The sequence below is a fragment of the Ylistrum balloti genome, unplaced genomic scaffold, assembly GCF_031769215.1.
Source record: "Ylistrum balloti isolate Yb309-2 unplaced genomic scaffold, AGI_CSIRO_Ybal_v1 Utg371196, whole genome shotgun sequence".
Taxonomy (NCBI): Eukaryota; Metazoa; Mollusca; class Bivalvia; order Pectinida; family Pectinidae; genus Ylistrum; species Ylistrum balloti.
This window is the reverse complement of record NW_026782651.1, coordinates 1,259,105-1,277,881: the sequence shown is the minus strand read 5'-3', so window position 1 is coordinate 1,277,881 and position 18,777 is coordinate 1,259,105. Positions and strand designations below refer to the sequence as shown.

General features: G+C 35.5%; 2 protein-coding genes across 2 annotated transcripts; both read right to left on the bottom strand.

The window, feature by feature from the left end:
- Positions 1-1,106: 1,106 nt before the first annotated feature.
- On the bottom strand, positions 1,107-9,063 carry LOC132561364 (tRNA 2-selenouridine synthase-like). Its single transcript, XM_060226089.1, has 3 exons — positions 8,986-9,063; positions 2,723-3,298; positions 1,107-1,850 (listed from the first exon to the last, which is right to left on the bottom strand). Exons 2-3 carry the CDS (start codon positions 3,282-3,284, stop codon positions 1,180-1,182), a joined length of 1,233 nt encoding a protein of 410 aa, XP_060082072.1. The 5' UTR covers positions 3,285-3,298; positions 8,986-9,063; the 3' UTR covers positions 1,107-1,179.
- LOC132561374 (tRNA 2-selenouridine synthase-like) lies at positions 4,602-7,394 on the bottom strand. Its single transcript, XM_060226100.1, has 3 exons — positions 7,291-7,394; positions 6,450-7,106; positions 4,602-5,300 (listed from the first exon to the last, which is right to left on the bottom strand). The coding sequence occupies exons 2-3, from the start codon at positions 6,976-6,978 to the stop codon at positions 4,675-4,677; spliced, it is 1,155 nt and encodes a 384-aa protein (XP_060082083.1). The 5' UTR covers positions 6,979-7,106; positions 7,291-7,394; the 3' UTR covers positions 4,602-4,674.
- Positions 9,064-18,777: the final 9,714 nt, after the last annotated feature.

Sequence of the window (18,777 nt, the reverse complement as noted above, 5' to 3'; positions counted from 1 at the left end):
CACATCCTAAGATACAGTAAGTTATAATCTATGTACACTGTGTATTCACTTTACAGTATGTGTATCTTTGTGTATAAAAGGTTGACGACACTAAGTTGTTTATTTATAATATAATGCTTGAGATATCTGAAGTAAAACTATCTGCTTTGTGATCAAATGGTCAAGGATTTAGTGTCCCGGGTTGTGGATGTCTTTTTTCATAGAATGGATTTTATAGACATTTTTTAGGTAGTTGTAGGTAGAAACACCGCTTGAAATATTAAAAATTCACTATATACCATGTTGGCATATCTCTTCCTAAAGTCTTTTAATTCAACATCAGAGTGTGGTTGGTATTTGCTTTTATTTAACATTACAAAAAATTATAATAGGATTACCTTGATCTTCAGTAATTTATCTATATATCTATTGCCACAGGTAACAATAATTACCTGTATACAGGTATAGGATTACCTTGATCTTCAGTAATTTATCTATATATCTATTGCCACAGGTAACAATTATTACCTGTATACAGTAATTTTGATCTATATATATCTATTGCCACAGGTAACAATTATTACCTGTATACAGGTATAGGATTACCTTGATCTTCAGTAATTTATCTATATATCTATTGCCACAGGTAACAATAATTACCTGTATACAGGTGTATACATGACAGGATCTGACCGGCTAGGTCCCCCATGTAACAGCATGCAAGATTTACCAGAGGACAGTCTGTATATTATTTTTTCTTCTTTTGCAAAATGATCGAAAAAAAACTGAGTGTTATACAGAAATAATGAAAATAAAATTTCCTTTCTGACAAGAGGAGATTTTAGACGATTCATTGCCAAGAAAAGAAGAGATTTCCATATATATATATAATCTATATATGTGTCTGTACACTAAGATTGGTCACATGTGGCGATTTGTAAACAAAATGCTTTAAATTACAAAGGATGTAACAATGGATTCTGTATTACATAGATCTACATGTTTCCAACCTATAGATTTATAACTAAATGAGAAAATAGGTTCATGCTCCTATTTCAAGATAATGTGTTTTTGTCTGAAATTTTTGGCCAGCAGTGACCGTTTCTCCAAAAGAAACCATTCCAAAGTTTTATCATCAGAAATGATTTATTTCATAAAACATACTTATGTTGTACAAAACCTCTGATAAACCTTAAAAAACTATATACTCTCAGCCATACTTTCAAATTTGTCCACAATTTCATCAATTTTATCGTTTGTGAGACTATCTAAGACGAAAAATTCCTGTTTGAGAAGATCTGGAGTATTGGCATATCGCTTGCGCCATCTTTTACGCATGATCTTATAATGTTTGTGCTCCTCAGTCAATATACATCCTAACAGCTCTCTCAACTTGTTACTCCGAACGTAAGCCTGCATAACATTTATCGTGCGGAAATCATACATATTCTGAGCATGAGTATCCAAGAACAATTGCACAGTATCTATATCATCTTTCATCCAATCCAGGTACCCTTGTCTGACCAGCCTTTCCACTTTTTCGTCATTTGGTACCTTTACCTCAAATATTTTTCCTTTCAGCATCTGTTTATAGATCACCGATGGAGTGGGAAGATGGTACGTTGATGCGATCCTTTTCATCAGATCACTCTGCCAAAATTGATGCTTAACCCAGACTGGGCGACTTGGATCAAATGTAACAAGTTTGTCTCTCAGTTTGGTTTCCATGTACCGACTGCGACCTTTCATGTGTATCATGTCACCGCTAAGGAAGAGGTCTTCATAGTGAATCATTTTGTCGAAGTTGAGGACCTGGTGCCCTCTATCAATGAGCTTCCTCATTATCAAGGATTTCCCAGACTTGTTGCTGCCTGTGGAAAACAAGATTTTGACAGAACTTTTTACTGTGGTTTCCCTGCAAGTCTTTAATCAATAGAATATGCTAGTTCCAAGGGGACTTTAAGACAAAACATTGTGGGAGGCATCTCTCTAATCATTACCTTTTCTCTATGCTATATCATTGTTTTTACAAAACCCATTATACAAATTATACAATCATCATCATTACCAATGACTCTCTGGCTTTTATAGAGGAAGGAACAAGAGGCTAAGGGGCCTAAACACTCACCTGAGTGAACTCAAAAACAATAGGAATGAAAGTGTAGTATAGAGAAGATAAAATGAGAAATGCTATATGTACAAGGACAGAAATTAACTTTCAGACCCATCAATCCAAGAAAAGAGTGTCTGATTCTACAATGTTTAAGTATTCAGAATGTTTTTGAAATTTCATTCAATATGACCCTTTTTGGTCATGCCCATCAGCCCCAGGGAGTTAGCCAGAAAAGTCACCTTAATACCCTTCCATTCGTGACTAGTATTTTATTCTACTATGTTTGGGTACTGAGAAGAAGATTTTTGAAATTTAAGTCAATTTGACCACTTTCGTCCCTGCCTTTCAGGCCCTTGGAGGGAAGGGACCATGTAATTCACTATTTTAGTTCATCTTTGGCAAGGTAAGGTTTTCTGCAAAATTTCATTGAAGTTTGGTTCTCAGGTTTTTGAGAAATAAAACAATGTAAAAACTTCACGGACACGCGATACTAGACAAATGGCGATCACAATAGGTCACTACGAGACTTTGTCTCAGGTAACCTCAAAACATCCTGTTCTTTCAGATAGTTTCTGCGAGATAACAAGTTACATTTACAGTAATATTCACCAAATATACATATATACCTACCAGTTACAACATTGAATCTGAATTTCAGCGGCATCTCATTCAGGTCACTAATAACTCTTCGACGATAAGCCTTGTAGCCACCTTCTAACAGGACCACTGGGTATCCTATCTCTTCAAGAACAGTGGCTAATGACCTTGACCTTAGTCCCCCACGTTTACAGTAGATGAAGGGGGTGTAACTCTGTGGTTTATCCATGAAGTGTGAATCTAGGATATTAATAATATTTTGTAGAGAAAACTTAGCACCAAACAGTTTTGCCTTAAGTCGAACTGTCTCATCTGACTGCTGAGCTTCATGTGCCTCCCAGTGCAGTTTTCCGACAATTTGGAACTGCTCCAGCGAGAGGATTGGAAGGTTGATGGCTCCAGGAATATGATCAGTTTTGTACTCTTCTGGACTTCTCACATCAATAACCCTGGAAATACCATCGCGGTAAAATGGGTCAGTGGTTCTAATTATTCTGGAAGATTTCAAACGGATGGAGTTGGTTGTGAGCCAATGTGATGAGGTCAGACAAGGACACATCAGTCTTTTCCATACTTGGTGGTGATGTAATGTCATTCTGGATGACTACCCTGAAAAGTTTCAAACACGAAATATTACTTAACTTCTAATGACATACACCATATCATAGTGGTCAAAAATATAATGCTATCTGTGATGTCACAAGTATATGGAGAGTAAAAATCAGATATACATGTGTATAAACAAACAGTGCTCAAACAACAAGAGAGCCTGAGTCCTGTACTAAAAGTATTTCATAGGACTAAAGATACATGAACTCTGGCCAGTGACTTGTATCTATCTAATTCAACATATTTTGTTCCACGAAGCCATAATCACATTTACTACAGTTACACGTTACACCTTCTGTGCCACAAGCCTCTCTCTTCTAATTGCAATTATTAATATGAATTTAGCTGTATAATCAAATCAAATTTAGAAGATGAGGTCATCAAGCATGAGAGTAAGGACTTATACATATAAGGTATAATATCAACCAACACATACCAACTTGATTGCTTGGAATAGGTTTTATACTATTATTGACTTTAATTCAGGTTCATAAAAGAATCTTTCCACCCAGAAGAAAAGTGATATTCACTGAGGAGAAAGTGAAGTCTCTGATCATGCTCTCTTTCACAATGATTCTCGCAAATTGCCTAAGTTTGAACTCCACTGTATTTGAAGGGTTGATGTTGCTCCTCTGTAATACTACATGGTAAATTATTGTTTTGATATCGCTTAACATAAAGGCCATCATGACTGAGATTTGAAGGTGTTGTCAAGCATTAGTGCACCTGATGATCGTTCAACAACTCCATAAAAATTTGTGCTGTAGAAATAGTGAGAAGATGTAGTAATTTATCAGCTGTGTTTGTTATTTGAACATAACTGTTATACTTATTCTACTACTGTATCTAGAAGAGAACAACAGGTGTTTGAAAGTGGCTTATACCAACAAAAAACATAAATAAATTGATAACCGAAGAAAAATATGTACTAAACAGAAGACCATTAATCGAAGTACATATTAAGAGAATTATTAAGATGAAGTGTACGTGCATGTAGTTCTAAGATTTCAATTTGAATTGAAGATACTAAACCATCATTTTCAACAAAATGTTGATAAAATTGCAGATAGAATGTTTTTATACTCATTTTTTACCTGTATGGTACATAATATTGGACATGCATACTCAGAATTAGAGAATATAGAATAGCTAAGATAAATCTATCAAGCTGGACCCCAGTTATATAGAAAACAGGTTCATTTGAAGTATTTTTTCTCATCCTCAACAAAAACATAACTGGATTCAAGTGATAAATGATTTTTTTTTTATTGTGAAACATACAACTAAGTTTTGTACTCTTTACATATCATGCACACAATCAAGTTCAGTTTGATGACAAACACAATGAAATCTGTTTTTATCAAATGTTTGGAGTATCAAGTAGTCTGTAAATAGGCTTGTGATCTTGTTAAAAAGTCCAGAGTTGATTTCACTACTTCATCAGATTGATTTTCCATAAAAACTTCCACCTCATTGCTTGTCCGTTTATTTTTCTGTTGAGATATTTTATAGGTAGGATCATAATGTTCTACCAGCAACAGATGAACAAACTCCTCCCATCTTTCACTCTTGATCAATGTAATCCAATTATTCACCTTTTCCTTGCCCCGATATATTTCTAATTTCCGTACAATATGTATCAAAGTTTCTTTATCTTCCAACCAATATGGATAATCCCTTAGCGAACATTTAATCCTTTCTTCTGTTGGAAGGACAATCTTAAATCTGTCTCCTTTGCACATTTGTTTGAACAAAACTGGAGGAATATACAATGCTCCAATACGCTGACTTTCTGATTCAACCCATACTGGCTTTGAAGGGTCAAAACTGGCTAGAGCATTTCTTAATAGGGCTAGCCAGTGGTCTTTGTGTGGCTGAGTTTCTCCATACCATAGACCTAACATAGAACCTTTGTGTTTGGCAAGGCATTCAAGGTGGAGAACTTGATGGCCATCCTCGGAGAGTTTGTTCAGTAGAAATGTCTTTCCTGTTCCTGTGAAACCTGTCAGGGATAATAAACAAAAGTATTGACAAAAATAAACATTGTTATAAAGGATGAATCTGTGTATTCAACATCAATAAAAAATCAACAGATGTATCTCAGATTCCTGACATCCAATTTTTTAATTTTTTTGAGGGGGAAAAACCACTCTGAAATGTAACAAGAGGCCCAGGGGCCTTAACAATCACCCCAGTGATCTCACAAAATGAAACATTTGGAATGAATGTGTATAATAGACAATCATTTCAAAGTTTCCCTTTGATTCTACAATATCTGGATATTGAAAAGAGTTTTGAAATTTTAGTCAGTTCGATCCTTTTTGACCATGCCAATCAGTTCCATGTGGTCAGTCAGAAAAAGGCACTTTAACACCTTTACATCCATGAGGAGTATTGGATTCTTCCATATTTCGGTATTGAAAAGACAATATTTTAAATTAGTCAATATTACCATTTTTGACCACACCCATCAGCCACTGGGAGTCAGCCAGGATCAATTTGCACATAAAATTCAAATGTCATTCTACATTAACAATTTTAACCAAGTTTGATCTATTTCCAATAAAAAATATATAAATTCTTGGGGAAAAAAATGTCATCACTTACTTATGGTAAAGGTCAAAGGTCAAGTAGCAGTTGCAATGACCTCATTTTGGTATGTGACTCACTACATTCTCATGTTATATACATTTCCTAAATTTAAGGTCCATACATGTTTTTGAAAGTCAAAGGTCAAGAAATGGTTACAGTGCACCCCACTTCAGAACATACCATTTTGCATTCTCATATTTTCAAATATTTCCCAAGTTTGATGTCCATATATGTGCAGGAAAATAGCCAACATATATGTGGACCAACATGTGCTCAGAAAATTGGTAATATGCTTCGTTTTCTTTTTTATATTTGTATGTGTAAATTTATGGTCAAGTCTGGTCAATATATATATGAAGCGTGACTGAGATGTGTGCTCTGGAAACCTGTATTTTGTCGTTTTTGTAATTTTAAGTAGAGGTTGCAGAGATGTCACTTGTGTGCACATGTGACACAACCCTTTCTCATGTTTTATCTTTATCCATAAAGTAAATGTAACATACTCTAGAAACCTTCTTGGCATACATGCATATGTTTGTGAAAAGTGTTTATCAATTACCTGAAATAACTTTGAAAGTGAACTGCAGTGGTAGCCTGTTGAGATCCTCGACTACCTGTTTCATATATAAGAGATAGCCCTTCTCCAACACATACAAAGCATCTAATCCAGCCTCTGTTGCAATATGAACTGCCATATTGGATACCAAACCTCCTGCCTCACAGTAAACAAGAGGATGGAAATTTGGAGACTTCTTTCTAATGAAATATTCACTCAATGAAAGGTTTGTGCATTTCTTGACCATGTCTTTTTTTGCAAAATAATCACTTTTTTTCCATTTGGTGTTGTGCTTCTTTCCTAAGACAATGCTGACCAAAGGAATATTGATAGCCCCAGGAATATGGTTCTTTTTATACAACTCTTCTGATCTCATGTCAATTACATCTGTCACACTATTAGGGAAAGGATATTGGATTTTCCTGACATCAGTAGTTATCTCCCTTCGTTTCAAAGTATGAGTTGTCACCCTTCGATTGAAAACTGAAACAAACTTCTGCTGTTTCCAAAGTCTGATTGAGCTTTGGTTCATAGTTCTGTTGAAATGGAATCTTCTTTCTCATAAATGATGTGTAGAAGGTTCTGTTCAAATGGCGACAATACGATTTGTATGAATCTTGCTTCTCGCAATTGTTAAAAATAGGCTGAATGTCTTCTTCTCTAACAAGAAAAGAAAATAAAAATCACAAATCAAGGTTAATATCAAAATAATAATTAGGTTAAAAGAATAAGTCACTTCAAAGTTCTCAACTTCAAATCCAGCTCAACTTAATTTGAAATTTACCAAATGATACACATCAAGTTAACTACTACAAAGAGAATCTTATAATGATAATCAGTGTACCTTCCCACGTCCAAGATCTTCAACCGCTAATCTTCTCCTGCAGGGAATCAATTAATGTTACAAATTGTGACATGTACAGGCTTGATCGGTCCGGAACCAAATCTGCAGCATCTGTTTTAGAAAATATTAGTTATCTATGTCTGCTATGGTATTTATCCTGTAACAGGTCCACTGCATGAGTCTTCTCACTTCTCACATCACATTACAAGCAAATCACAAAACAACTTGATTTTATTGTCCTACAATAAACCCACTCCTCCCCCCTACACCGCCTTATCGTATGATAAAGTTATTCTATAAGAGTTTATCCTTTTGTATCTATATATCCTAGTGTATTATACATCATTTTTCATTGTATGGCTGTGAAGATCAGTCAATTATGTTTTTGACTATAGCAAGGTTGTTTTGCTCAAGATAATTTTCCTGAGAGCAAAACTGACAGAAAGATTTTCTTTACACGGCTTTTTGCTGGAGAAGCATTAGTGTAACTAGACTGGTATGTCTGTAAAAACGAGTGCTTGTGTTCCATCTCACTTTTCCTGCCCTTAATGTATTCCGGCTTGTTTGTGGAAGTTTTTACCCTACAATTTTTTTTCCTCATCGAAGGTGATGTCTTGTATGTAAATCCTCTGTGTTATGGGGTCCTTATGGTATCTGTGATTTTATAACTAGCATAGATACTGACTACATTACATTATTATCCTGTGTATTTTTTTGGTCTATAATCTGTTTACCATCTCATCACACTACTTTCTGCCTAACTGTAAATAGGATTAGAGTACAGCCGGAAAGTTGGTTAATTTCTTACTATCTCGGACACTACGTACACCGTGAAGTCATCAAAACTTTATACTCTTATCTTCTACTGGTTGTTATAAAAAGTTTTATTCTACACACCAAATGCCATTTTGTGTGTCTACTTCTAATTCATGCTAACCTGACATAGCAAGCTATCTTTGAAAACATACATTTCCTTGACCTAAAGATAACTTCTCTGACCTCCTGGAACTTTGAAAGAAGGTCAGAATAATTTTTATTCACAAACTTTGTTTAATTCCTTTCAATGAAGCTTTTTGTCCAACATCAACATTTTGATTCTGCAGAAAAAGTTGTAGGAAGATTTTCTCATACATATAGTTGACCCCTGTGACCATTGAAAAAGTGTCAAAGGAATTATATTCACAAACTTTGTAGGACTTTTTCAATGGAAAGCTACCGATAAAATATATTTCTAGGGCTATCAGTGTTTCAGATAAGTTGTCATTTTGACATATCTCACACCTGTGACCATTTTTATTCGCAAGTTAAATTTGCGTTGCTCCTTCAACGGACTTAGATATGTCTTGCACGTCCAATAAAGTTATTATCAGGTTCAGGTTGTTTTTTTTTTTTTGTATATTTTGTACTCTATTGGCCATGACCTTTCGTCATTACAGATGAATTCGCGTAAAAGTGAAAATCACAAGTGACGATCATTTCAGAAATGCAAACAGTCCGAAACATGCCCCCACATTCTAAGCAGGTTATCTCTTATTGGCTTCAGAAATATTCTGTAGTTCGTACATATTACGTTTATATTACTGCACATGTCTGTGGGTAAAACGACTTTCGACCATGTACATGCCAATACTAAGCTGACATACAATGATCTGTCGGAGTGCAAATTACACTGTATGTCTCATATTCATAAACTACCTTATTGCTGCCACGATGGCGGTTGTTGACAAGGCTGTAATCTACTGGTGTGTTCCAACCTTTCGTGGATTAAGCGGCCATCTTGACGCAAGGGCGATAATTCTGTCACTTTTGCATCGTTTTTATTTATTTTTTTTTTTGTCATTGTCAAGTTGCCAAAAGCCAAAGATGAATCGAGAAACAATCGCTACCAAGCTGGAATATATCGTGTTTCATGACGTTTTTGATAGAAAAGCAATACTAGTATAGGAATGGGGCGTGGAATGATGCGATAAATATTTGCGTATACTATTTGTACTAAAGTATTTGTAAGACTGTCTTATGCAATATCATTATATTAAGGACGAAGGGACGAGAAGTATCTGTATCTGTATCGGTACGTTGTAGATCCCGTTTCCGGTTTTAATACAACGGATGAGAGAGTTAAGGATGCCCGACGGCGCCCTTGAATGCCTCCAATGTTGGGGCACATACTATTTTGTCATCCAGGTGGTTCCAATCGATGACTGTTCTCACGAAGAAAGAGTCCCTGTACTGTTCACAGTTGTGTGTTGGTACTGTGTAGGGTTTTGAGTTGTTGTTGATCCTTTTTTTCTACCATGTTTGCTGAGATGTAGCTGTCAAATTTTTTAGCTCTAACATTTCTCCTCGGCCTTTGTTTTGTAAGGTGATTTTCTGGGGGTATAGATGGTAGTAACCCCTCCACTACTTTATACATGAAGATCACTCTGTTGCGCGCGCCTTGTCTGAAGGTGATAGAAGCTTCAGGTCCTCCAGCATCCGAGTGACACATCCCTCCTCCCTTGATCTATAGTCATTTTTTATGAATCTTGCCGCGAGTCTTGTATAAAGTTTCAGGTGACTGTAAAACTAGACAGATATAATGACATAAGAGAATTTATATAAAGTTGTAAATATACTTGTACTCACATAGTTCCGTAAATTTGCCAACTATATATAGTAAAGTAATATGTCTTTCACTATTGATACCAGGGACGTTGATACAGTCTGTAGGAGAAAGTTCAGTGTCGTAAAAGAAACATTAGTTTTAGAACAAAAAACAAATATTGATCTTAATATATTGATTTGTGGTCAAAATCGGAGTTTCTGAAGGCCCTATAGATTTTTGTCAGTTTCTTAAAATAAAAAATGTTTAAATTTTGTCCAGTGATTATTCTTTTAGAATTGAATATCCCTTTTCGTGTATGTATCACCTTTGACAGATTTTTTTTCTTATTTCATTTGTCATCTTGTTGTCCAAGGGGAGTCACTCGTCCTGACTGTGATTAACTTTTCTTAGATGTTAATAAGGTCTATTTAGGTCGTAATTTCAATAATTGCAGGTTCCCGTGTATTTGGAATACTTCGCCTAAAATAAGTAGGACATACAACCTATAATTATTCAGTCTAAGAACTTTTCTCCTACTTTACGTTTATCAACATTTCTGGTCCATCCAGCATCACATGAACTTGATGAATGTTCAAATTGCCGCCGTCCGTTAACATGAAATAGCTGCTGGACTGTCATCTATGATTCGACATCACTTGATTGAATGGTTATTTTTTATTATTCCTGAGAAGTACTTAACGGATCTTTTCTTTTTCATATACAGGTTTCCTGCAACCCTGATCCCTAGTTGTGTTCCATTAATTTTGGGACTGATCAGTAAGAGAAATGGCTGACGGCCGACCAACTTTTGACAATGAAAGATTATTATCGCTATTTCTCGAGAGAAAATGGATGGATCTTCCTCAAATTTTATATGTCGGTTCTGTGATTGTGGGAATGGTCAGAAAAACAAAATGGCTGAAAGACGGTCATTGTGGATTGCCGCATTGAAAGAATGTTATCATGATTTGCGATCATCAGACTGAGCAGAGACGTATATAGACGTGATATATACGTCTCCGGACTGTGGAGTACCGAATGGATCGTTCTCTAATTTCAAACGGAGATTTCTTTAACTCCCATAAGATTTTGGGGCTGATAAAGAAAATGACTAAATGACGACCGTCATGAAATTGTCAGTTGAAAACTATTATCGCAATTGAGAGGAACTTTCAAATTTCATGTACATTGTGTGATGATATCGGGATACGGGGGAGGGAGATTTCAAAGGAAGTTCCTCCATCTTGGAATTTGCTGGAGTGCGTGATGTGATCACTTTTTGCTTACTTACCATTTCCAGGGACGTAGATCATCTATGTCCCTGCCATTTCTGTATCTTTTTCTGCAATAGATCCTGTGTAATTTGACTGGCAGGTTGGTTTTGACGACGCCATTGATGTTTTTAGCTATAGTAAAGTACGTAATTCGACTGCCATTTGATGTTTTTAGCTATAGTAAAGTACTTTTTCTGCTATATAAAGTATCCTGTGTAATTTTTTAGCTATAGGCAGGTTGGTTTTGGCGACGTCATTAATATTTTTAGCTATAGTAAAGTACGTAATGCGACTGGCGGGTTGGTTTAGACGAGGTCATTGATGTTTTTAGCTATAGTAAAGTACGTAATTCGACTGACGGGGTGGTTTTGACGACGTCATTGATGTATCTAGCTATAGTAAAGTACGTGGCCTATTCTCCCAATAGGTCTTACAATTCGCTACCAGAAAAATTCAGTTGTCCATTGGTTCAAAACATCTAGATTTTAGATCCTATGTATGTAACTATAATTCACTTTATGAATTACAATAGTTGGCCACGCACACAAATTGTCAAGATCAATGCTGAGTCCTTTGAAACACTGCTGAAGGTCAAGTGAAGTTCCATACCATCACGATCTTATTACAAAAGAAAACAAGGTATATTTCTGGTATTGAAAACAGATTCAAACTAATTTCGTGTTCCTCCGTTGATGTACGATATAAATCAAACCACAGTAGTATTATTTCTTTCAAATTTTCTTTATTTAACATTTTTACTCTTCTTTTGATGTAGCGGTACGGAATGTCACCAACAAATAAGCAATTTTATTCATCTACCATAGTGATATTAAGGTAAAAATCAGAGCTCAAACTATTCCATTGCTTTCGCTAAATATAAATATTTTGATACATTGTCCAAAATATGTTTTTAAGACAATGCAAATCCAAATGTCTCATTCAGCACAATTTTAAGATTTGTGACGGTGAAGACACCATCGTTACGGTATGAAAAGCGTGTGTTGGTACTGATATTTGTGGTCATTTGTAGACTATTGGACGACAAAATACAATTAATTATACATTTTGCTTAAATTTAGAAATCTTATTTATCAACTTGTGGAACAAACACCATGTATGAAAAATAACAGGAAACAACAAACGTATTTACATTGAATCAATAATAACAACAAAAATTGTTTACATACAAAGTACGTAAAAACTTTCACAATACCAAATATCAATCTAAATCTAAATGTTTACAAATGTTAGTCCAAAGACCAGGATCTGATTGGTCATGACGTTTGGTTACTTGGGTGGGTTCTGGTATCATTGTAATGACGCTAGAAAAAATATACCAAATAACATTATCAATCAACGGCCAAAAAAACCTGTTCTTTCCTATGCAGTGCATCGTTTTGACCTCAACTGAATCATGATCTATATCCTGTATAATGCCTGGATATGGTCTCCCATCATACTCAACAATACACCACTTACCAATTTGATCCGGTTCTTGCAGTAACTGGATGAGCCCAGCTGAAGATATTGAGGCTTCCACATGACCTGCTTGATTTTCAGCAGACCTGCCTTTGTCACTTCCTAAGGCCACCTCTTCTATATTGGTAGGACCTTCACTTACATGCTCTATCTCATTTTCTTCAGTAATGTGAACCTTTTTCGGCTCGAAACAGTCGCATTCACGTGGCCTTTTACAAAAGCATAAAAGGCATCTTACCTTAATGGAGGGTGTTCCCCGGTCGCTTAAAACCTGATGCAGGAACATTGTACCGGGGACTGCTTTAACTGTACTTGGAATGGTAACATCGAACATTTGCATCGGTGATGTATCTGCCATAACCCACTACTTTATCAGCAGAACGTTTAATGGTTGCTCCGATGCCATCAGGAGCGCCTTTTCCATGGCCATATTAAGAAAAATTCCAACTGGCGTATTTGAAGCCATACGCTGAATGAATGCGAGATTTGAACAAATGGATTTTTTTTCTAGACCGATATTGAGACGTCGGCCCATCACTTACAATATGAATCGTGTCTACTTGGGATTTAGAAACCTTTATGTCTTTAAAGACTGGATCAGGGTGTGCCCATGTGGCGGCGGGATCATGCCGGGTATTTTTAGCGATTGAACAGAAAGAGTTGGTGTCTGTTTTAGTATAGTACACACCAGTATGAAGTGCAACTTGGTGTCGGGATGCGCCAAAATGCATCGACTGAACCTCATCAGCCATCTTGCAAGCGTAATTCTCAGAGAATATGAATTATGGCCTCGTTTTCACATAAGCCATCTTTCAGATTTTTCAGTATGTTGTATTGATCGAATACGTTGCACACATGTCTACAAAACTTACCTTTCAAACTTTGAGATGTTTCATCCAGTAACTGGTGCAGAAGCATGTGTTCTTTCCCTTTAACAGTGACATGGACATTGATTTTCTGTACTTCACCATTAGGCTTTTCTATAGTTCTTTCTTCTGTTTTGTTGACCCACTTGTGCACCCGTACTTGCATGTTCTGATTAATATCACTTTGCCAAGGCAATCTTCTCCATACATACACTCTTTCTTATTCGTATCACAACATACTTTAGCACATACTTCGTTCAGATTTTTTGTTTCAAGGACTTTGCAATCAACTAATCTCTCAACTAGAAATTTCATATTTTCATGAATTTTGGATGAACACGTGTCTCGGCCGGAACAATTTGGCTCAACAATTTTCAGCAAGAAATTGTTTGTGTAAGGCAATCAGATTGTCACACAGAAGGCGTTTTTGTTTTTTCATTTTGTTCCGAGTGATAGTATCTCTCTTTCCAGGCATCATTTTGCTGTTGCAATCCTTTTCAAGAAATGATTCCACTTTCTTCTTTAGTTGAAGACTGACGCTATTTTTCTTTCTGTAGACAATTTGTTTTGTTCTACATATGTTTGAATTGAGACATGATCTTGAAATCCCCAGATCAGATGGAGAATATTTCAACATCCTGTATTTTTTCAGTATGTAAATAACTTTCGATACAACTTGTTTTCCCTTTTCTGTCTTCTGCTACTGCATCTTCTGACGCAATTCTGTAACTACAGCACTGTTGAATAACAGCTTCTTCTTAACATCACTGGGAATACTGACACCCTGGAGTTGTTGCTTTAATGCTGCGCGAGGGCTTTTAGTCCCGGTTGTACTCTCTATGTCGGTATTTTCGTAGTTGTTTCTGTTTCCTTTGCTCATGTCTGGATTCATTTTCTTTTCCAATCTCTGTCATCTCTTCTTGAATTTTGATTTGTCTCTTTGTGCTTTAAATATTTCGACCTCAAGCTGCTTATTTCGTCTTTTCACTTACTTCCGTCCACGACTTTTTCTGTCGCTCTCATTATCCTGTGACGGTCCCGGAGACGATGGAGGAGTAAACATCACTGCTGATAATTCCTTTTTCTTTTCATCCTTTCTCGTTTCTCTTTTCGCCATTTTCGGCGTAGCTTCCTCTGCTCACGTTCTGGTAGTGATTTTATACTAGGTCTTTCGCTTCTGGCTTTTTCTTTTTTTGTATCTTTCTTTTTCTTTTGCGAGACACTCGGCGTATGGAACTTAATCATTCTTTATATTCTGTCTGTATTTCCGCGCCCTTTTGCTGCGGTCATTCACATCTTTATATAGCTGGTGCTCCTTATTCAGCAGAATTTGTTTATCGAGTTTTGCAGAAAAATCATTATATTTCCACCAACGTTCTGTAATGATGGGTTCACAAAAATCAACAAGATGATACCGACTGTATCCTTTTGTCTGTCTAAATCCTTTTCTGCTTCTATAATATCTTTCTCAGTTTGAAGTAATTTGTATTTCAGTACCTTGTTTTCCAATTGGTGTTAAGCTTTTACATGTATTTATCTTTTTCAATGTTTTTTTAATTTTCAACGTACAAAATTCCGTACCGTCAGGTCGTGGTCTGTACCGTCACGGCAAATTATAAAAGAACGTGACGGTACGGAATTATTTAAAGTTATCAAGCAATAATGTTTTAATCCGTGACGTGTGGGACAATCGAAAATACTATTAATATCTCTTCAAAATAATTATTTTTTTGCAATTTTCTGACTTATTGATTCTCAGCTGTACTATAAGTAGGAATGTGAACGGTATTAAAGGTATTAAAGGTACAATCGAGCAAACTATTACTTACTTTGAGGTGGTCTATTTCTCAGCGGTCATGGCATGTAGAAAATTGAACGGGTGTCATTTACGTCATCAATAGTTTGTGTGGCGCCAGAACTTAAATGATCTTTATTCACGCTTTGATCACAAGTGACGAAATTCAGGCTGTGACGGTAAAAAAAAGGATAATCGCGAGACCGATGTTTGTTGTTGAATTAAATCGAAATGTGAAAACACAGACGAAAATACCTGTTTGTAGATAGAAAACAGCATTTCAGTCTAGTGTTAGACAATCAGTGTTACTTTTTTTCTGTATGAGTAGCTATTGACAGTATTTCTCTGCATTTCATACTGTGACATTACCGTCACACAGGAAACCCGATTATAATTTTTACTGTCACGATTGAATTTGGTAAAAATATCTTTAAATACTAAATTATTTCATAGACTGAATTTTATTTATAATACTGAATGTATATATGAACTTTATTAACAGAAAATATCCTAAGATTTTCAAGTAGCTAATAAGGTAGAAGGCTGCGACGAAATACGGGACGGAAAATGTAACACTGAGAGAATGATCCACGTAATTCGACTGGCGGGTTGGTTTTGATGACGTCATTGATGTTTTGGCTATGGAAGAGTACATATTTCGACTGACGGGTTGGTTTTGATGACGTCAATGAGTTTTCGGCTGTGCCGTAGAGGGTATATTTTTTACAACGGTATATGACTTGTATGGCGTGTTTGGCGTGTCTTGTTTGTATTTTGCATGCAAAAACATAAGATTGAGGGTTTTTTATCATAAAATATAACTATTTTACTGACAGTAAAAGCATGAAATTGTTACGAATACACATATAGGTAGCTGTATGTAAACCATCCAAAGATGGTCGAAGGGGAGGTAACTTGATGAATGAGACTTTGAGTAAAAGCATGCCAATCATCACCTTTACGTACATGATTGAACTTTCATAACTGTATTACATGATTGCCTCCCTTGTGTATTGTAACTCTCATGTGTTAGGAGGAGAATAAAGGAAGATAATTGAAGAGGATGGTTGTTTTATTTACAAATTGATTAATACGATTTAATTAACAAGCAATTATTTGACCTTGCAATATTTTCTATTTCATTCCAATGTAATTGTCATTTTGTACTAATCTGATTGTTACTGTATGAATTATTTCCTCCACATTGGTTTGATTTGTACTTAATGCATTACATTACCTTATGGAGTGTAATTACCAAAATACTTTTTGTCAATATCAAGTGTCAGATCTATTTTCTTAATCAAATATGATTTTCCCTATTCGGCAAAATAGCCTATAATTGTTTGTATTAGATTTATTCCATATGATGTATAAGTAGACCTACCTATAACTCAAATTCCCATCACGATTAATCTTTTGTTTTAACTAAGATTTCCTTGTGTAATATGAAATTCTTTTCTGTGGATGTTTTACGAAAATTGGAGGATCCAATTTTGCTTTGTTGGAGGGGATGGGATGTATACACATATAGGTAGCTGTGTGTAAACCATCCACAGATGGTCAAAGGGGAGGTAACTTCGATAGCTGTATTACATGGTTGCCTCCCTTGTTTACTGTAACTCTCATGTGTTAGGAGGAGAATTAAGGAAAACAGTTGAAGAGGATGGTTGTTTTATGTATATTCCCTCTCACTACCCAGAGCCTAATTCCCGACAAAATTGTTATGTTTCTGTAATTGAACACATTCTCTATATTCAAAATTTACATTTTTCACTTACAAAATTACATTTATATTTTTTTTCAAGATGTGTATTGATCAAACTCTTGTAGCTTTTTTTCCTTTTCTGCCGCCTGCTGTTGTTTGTTGTAGTTTGTGTTTTGTTTATAATTCTGTGTGTTACAACATGGATCGATTGATTTTAAAGTGGATAAGGATAGCATGGATGGAGCGCTTGAAATGAAGTATTTAAGGAAGAGGATCTGTGTAAAAGAAGTCAATTTATTTCAATACCTCCGCTAGGAATCAAACCCGGGACCCCTGACTTACTAGTCTGACGCTTAACCGATCGACCTAAAGAGAAATTCTCTCTAGCTGGGTAGGAATTTGCGGCTAGTATTTTACCAGGGTTACATCTGAATGTCATTTATCTTGAAGTTTATGAAGAAGAGAATCTGAATAAGTATACATTTTAACATTTTACATGTTAAATCTGCGTTCTTTTTCTTTGCATTTATTCTACTTCTTCGTGGTCTCGACAACTGACAGACAACATTATATGTCACTGAAGGAAGGATTGAATAATTAAAAACGTCAGTCTGATTCTTCAGATACGGACGAAAGGCATTCATCTGTAATATATTAAAAACAGAACATTCGATAGAAACAAAGACAGTACATTTAACAAATTAAATGAAACTTGGAGAATGATTAACATTTTGGCCAGCATCATACAATTGACGACATGCTTTTCACACATATAATTACATTAATGGTTCTCATCTCACATGAATACATACACATTTGTCACAAGTTACATTGAAAAACAGTGTGTATTAACATGACCTACGTCAGAACAGAACAGTAATCAGAACAGTGTTAACAAAACTCACCCCAAGTAAGGTAGACGAGACATAATAGCATAATCCTTCTTCGCTATACGATGAATCTCGCTGAGATGGACGAGCAATCTTATTCAATAGAAACTTACGATTTATGAAAAATACAACAAGAAAATGCAGTAACTTAGGAGATTCAAACCTCAGCTACGAAAATTAAATACCATCTCAAATTTCGGTACCACGACCTTAGTCATCGCCGACGTTATCAAATAGTAATGAAGCGAGTACACTGACAGACACCTACGATATAATTACATAGATACAGGTAAAATATTTATCAATAGCAGCGAGCAGATATATTGCTTAGAAATCAAATTGCTAATTCAGACGATTAGAAACATGTACCAGCTCTCAGATCGGTCACAAAGAAATTGATTTGAACTGATCACTTAGATTTGATTGGTTGACGCATCTCGTTTTATTCCGTGACTAAACTTTAAATCTTTTATGTAAATTACGTACTCGTTGTTACTGAGCCTATCGGTAGAATATAATACGATTATAACAATAATAACTATATCATTGAAATACATGTAGTGTTAACCTGCATTGTACATTTGTATCACGTGGATGCCATGTGACAGACAATATTGACATCACAATATATTTATAAAACCGTAGGGAACAATATTAACAAGGAAATAAAAAGTATGTATAATACAAAATGTAACATAAAGCCAAACAACTGGTCCATCGGTTAAGATAAATGCTTGTTTTTCTTTCCTTTTTATTTTCAAATAAATGTGAAAAGGGGTATAGACTTACCAGATTACTTCCGCTACATAACAAAGTTAGGCTTCTATTCTGGTCGTGCAACAGTATCCACGTGCACTCGCTAACCAATCGTAGTACATCAACTAAAATCGCAAC

Bases quoted from the DNA above. Each gene is read 5' to 3' on its own strand.
- LOC132561374 (XM_060226100.1), bottom strand. From the start codon at position 6,978: ATGAACCAAAGCTCAATCAGACTTTGGAAACAGCAGAAGTTTGTTTCA. The intron at 5,301-6,449 runs GTAATTGATAAA...TATCCCTGACAG, and splicing joins CACTTTCAAAGTTATTTCAG to GTTTCACAGGAACAGGAAAG.
- LOC132561364 (XM_060226089.1), bottom strand. From the start codon at position 3,284: ATGACATTACATCACCACCAAGTATGGAAAAGACTGATGTGTCCTTGT. The intron at 1,851-2,722 runs GTAGGTATATAT...TGTTTTCCACAG, and splicing joins CAGATTCAATGTTGTAACTG to GCAGCAACAAGTCTGGGAAA.